The 4,116-nt window shown below is 45.0% G+C and overlaps 2 protein-coding genes across 2 annotated transcripts in view; one reads left to right on the top strand and one right to left on the bottom strand.

The window, feature by feature from the left end:
* LOC103385530 (haloacid dehalogenase-like hydrolase domain-containing 5) overlaps nucleotides 1-705 on the top strand; it is a 4,989-nt gene extending 4,284 nt beyond the window's left edge. Inside the window, exon 10 of the mRNA XM_017036308.2 lies at nucleotides 43-705. The gene's annotated coding sequence lies outside the window, so the exon portion shown is untranslated. The remainder of the gene's footprint in view (nucleotides 1-42) is intronic.
* On the bottom strand, nucleotides 444-2,429 carry gp9 (glycoprotein IX platelet). The gene is made up of 2 exons (XM_008319453.3): nucleotides 2,196-2,429; nucleotides 444-1,696 (listed from the first exon to the last, which is right to left on the bottom strand). The coding sequence occupies exon 2, from the start codon at nucleotides 1,693-1,695 to the stop codon at nucleotides 922-924; it is 774 nt and encodes a 257-aa protein (XP_008317675.1). The 5' UTR covers nucleotide 1,696; nucleotides 2,196-2,429; the 3' UTR covers nucleotides 444-921.
* Nucleotides 2,430-4,116: the final 1,687 nt, after the last annotated feature.

Here is a 4,116-nt window from a genome sequence, read left to right as displayed (position 1 = left end):
ACCAGTTTTCCCCGGCGGCCGTAGACGGCCAGTCGGTCCCAGGTACCGTCGGTCACAGGTACCGACGGTCACCCTCAACACTGAAACACAAACCTCTCACCGACTGCTGGTCCGTGGTACTGTTTTTGTGATAGTTTTTTCCATCCAGAATACTGCATATTTTAAAGTATTTCCTTCACTGCTTATATTTTTAGACGTGTTTTACGTTTGATCAAAGCCTGAAGTCGGCCTGTGTTTTGAACAAAAACTCTTTTATTCCTTCCGTTTGTCCCAGTTGGACTTCTCACCTTCACTACCTGAGAACCTATGCATCGACGTACTGTAAGAACCGACCCGTTACTGTAACAAGAACCGTTTCATGTGCAATAATATTGTCCTGTCCCACTGTTTGACTGCCGTTGATACAGCAGCAGAGAGAGCTGTTACTATGATGTCACCGTCCATTTACTGTAAACTTATCCTTTATTTACATACAAGAAAAAAAACAACAATAAATACAAATCCTCTGTTAAAGAAGCGGCGTCTGAGTATGAAGAGGTTTTGCGGTTAAATGTTTGAATTTTTTTTTTTTTTACGGACTGGCCTTTAATAAAATGATACAATGGTCATAAAAGCTGGTATTTTCTAAATCTAACATTCAACATTTAGCCAACTTATCATAACATCGCGCTCATCTTTTAATGCAGAACTCTTGGTCTCCAAGTGGCCAAGTTCAAAACTGGTACCAGTTGACCCCCGGACCAGTGCCGGTCCACAGCCCAGGGGTTGGGGACCACTGCTCTAGACAGAGAGTTGAAATCTAAAGGCGTCCGTTAGTCCGTGGAGATGAAGCCCAGGTTCTGGTCCTGGACTCGTGATGATCCTGATGATCTCCAGGTTCCACCTGTCGGATGTGGAGTCCGTCTGGTCCGGTTCTTCCTCTCAGACCTCCTTTATCTTTATGTCGTGTTTCCTGTGTAACACGTCCAACACCTGAGGCAGGAGCTCCATGTTGAGAAGTGGTCTCTGCAGGTCCTCTGCTCCACTGGAAGACTCCGGGTCCAGGCTCCGGTCCAGAGTGACCTCTGACACCGTGGTGTTCAGTCTCTTCCTGTGTTTGGGCCTCAGCGAGGGCAGAGAGCGGGCCTCGAACCCCGAGTGTCTGCCGTGGATGAACAGAGTGAAGCTGGAGGTTCTGGCCAATCTCAGGCTCCACAGCAGCAGAACCAGGACACAGGCCAGAACCACGGCCGTCACGGCACCGACGGCTCCACCGGAACACCCCGGTGGGCCGCAGGAGCTGAAGTAGTCATCGGTCAGTGCACTGATGGAGGTGTGGGCCACAGAGCTGGGACTGGTACACACGGGCTCCTCCACCACGGCCCGTGGGTTCTTCAGCAGCCAGTTCCTCAGGTACTGGATCTGACAGTCGCAGTGGAAGATGTTCCCGTGCAGGGAGACGGTCTTCAGACCCAGCAGTCTGTCAAACCGGCCCGGAGACACGGTGGTGAGGCGGTTGTTGTGGAGGTGGAGCTCAGTGGTTTCAGGAGGAAGGACAGGAAGTTCCACCAGGTCCAGAGAACTGCAGTTCACTCGGAGTTCTGTGGAGAGGACGGAAAACAGGCACCCAGGAGCAGCTGGTTGGGCTGTGGACCGGAGGAGGAAGAGGAGGAGGAGGAGGAGGAGGAGGACAGCTAGGCCTCCACCAGGGGGCATCCTGTAGGAGAAGGAGGTTTTATTACACACCGATACCAAGACAAATATTTTAATTTGTGTACTTGCCCAGACAGAGTACTAGTTGATTCAGTTTGGAAAGTTATGGTTACATTAGTGACAGGTTACCGTTGATAATATGACGATAAATCGTTTTATTTAAAACCGCCGTCATCGTTGACCAACTTCAATAAAGTACCACGAGGACAGTGACGCACTGACCATAAAAAACCTGACCAATGCGCAGCTGGTTGAAGAAAAGAAAACTGTTGTCGAGTACGATTATCGAACATTAGAATGACGTATCGGCTTCGATACAAATACTAGAATTAGTTGAGGTGCATCTTAAATAAAAATCCGGATTTATTCCAATGTATCGTCAGATAAAAAATATAATCACATCTAAGATATGACGGGAACAAGTCTGAAAACAAATATCGGTTTAAAACAGGTGCAAAACAACAAACAACAAACAAACAAACAAACAAACAAACAAAACCAACCTTTTAAAGTAACTCCAACTGGTACGTTTCTAAAGCCGCTGTCATTCACAAAGTTCTCCTCGGTTTTACCCATTGTTGTCGGGTTCTGTCAGAATCATCACAGCCGGAACCGAACCACGTCAGTCTGACAGAAACCCCCGGTGGAGCCGCGCAGCTGGGGCGCGTTCATGTGAAGGGCGTCCATGTGCTGTGAGGAGATAAGGACGTATCTGTGAGAACCGTTTATCCACCTCAGTGCTGAGGCCACAGACCTGGACGTGGACATTTACATTAACACACATGTGATCACAGCGGGACTGAAGTACTTTCTAGAATGGATGACGTAAGCAGCCATGTAGCCCGCCGTGAGCTAACGAGGCTAAAAACAAGATCGTCGTCCAATATAAGACACGTCGTGGTTTATACTTTAATATGTTATTATTATACGGTGACAGAAGGAGTTCGTTAGTGTTTCAACTACTATTACTTTAATTAAAGTTAGTATAAAATAGTTAACAGTAATAAAGAAAAAATTAAAGTTAGTATAAAATAGTTAACACTAATAAACACAGTTAAAATAACAAACAAAAAAAAACAACACACAGTCAGACTGATTTAAACACGGGAAAATAAATAACAGAAATCTTAATGTATGTGAGAAAGTGTGGTGCAGCAATTATTTTTACCTATAGGTGGTGCAGCGGGGCAGTTTTCGTTTGGAATTTATCCAACGCCCTCTGGTGGTTATGCTGCGACACGTACAAAATAGGGTTTGAGCCTGGAAGAAGGATTATAACAAGTTATTATTTAATTTTTCACTGTGAAATTAAATTTATTTTTTACTTTAACAAAATTAAGACAAACGCCACGTGTGGACGATTGAAGTACAGCATACAGTATTTAATTTTTCACTGTGAAATTAAATGTATTTTTACTAAAATTAAGACAAACGCCACGTGTCGACGATTGAAGTACAGCATATATTAGTACATATTAGTTTCAATATGTTGAAACTAATATAATAGTGATATAAAAAATATAACATGATGGATATGTCACAGCAGGATGAAGAAAAACAGAATTTACCTGAAGTGTCTTAACCACTGTCACATCACAGGGGGCGCTGCAGTCATCTGAGGGCTGACTCCCCACCACAGAAGAAGACTCTGTTTTATATATACACAGGCTAAACACAGGAGGCAGTGGGTGTCGACAGGAAGTGACATCATGAAGACGTTTTTGAAGGAAAGATTAACCCCTGAGGTCGACTGTGACATCACAGCTTCAGGCTCAGGTTGACGCCTCGGAGGACACACACACACACACTTCATGAGAAGACAACACACACACAGGTGTACCATAAGTCATATATTTGTTTATTTCTGCGTCTCAACATGGTCACAGTTGTAGTTTTACAATAACTGGGGTCGTACTGACTCACTACGTACTGTACAAATGCAGATATGAATGATGTCATTTCCTGTCTTTTTTCATCCAATGGGTCTCAGGCCACAGCTCGCAGCAGGATATGTGTGTGTGTGTGTGTGTGTGTGTGTGTGTGACATGAATCTTTCCACCAGTCTCTGTTTGTTTGTTTTTACATTTCTACAACAAATGTCAAACTGAGAGCAGACCGTGGATTTGTTCCGGTATCATCCGTCGCTGCGCTGAGCCGTACTGCATATCTACACCCTGGTCATACTACACGTAGACACCAGAAGTACTGAGTACTGAGTACTGATCATATACATATTACATAAGGATTCTTCAAAGCCGTTTGGTCCCTTTACAGCTCCTCCCACTGAGTGGACTACTTTACACCCGCGACCCACATATTTACACTTCGAACATCCTCAGCGACCCAACGCTCTCAGCGCTGGTATTTTTACACAATGGCTTTGGTGGATGAAGGTCATGCTGATGTGGGGGGGGGGTGAGAGGG

This window comes from Cynoglossus semilaevis, chromosome 10 (genome assembly GCF_000523025.1).
Source record: "Cynoglossus semilaevis isolate Cse_v1.0 chromosome 10, Cse_v1.0, whole genome shotgun sequence".
Taxonomy (NCBI): domain Eukaryota; kingdom Metazoa; phylum Chordata; class Actinopteri; order Pleuronectiformes; family Cynoglossidae; genus Cynoglossus; species Cynoglossus semilaevis.
Note: the sequence above shows the minus strand (reverse complement) of the source record. Positions and strands in the feature narration are given on the sequence as shown.

What these genes read in the sequence shown, in the direction of transcription:
- gp9 (XM_008319453.3), bottom strand. Translation starts at nt 1,695, where the DNA reads ATGCCCCCTGGTGGAGGCCTAGCTGTCCTCCTCCTCCTCCTCCTCCTC.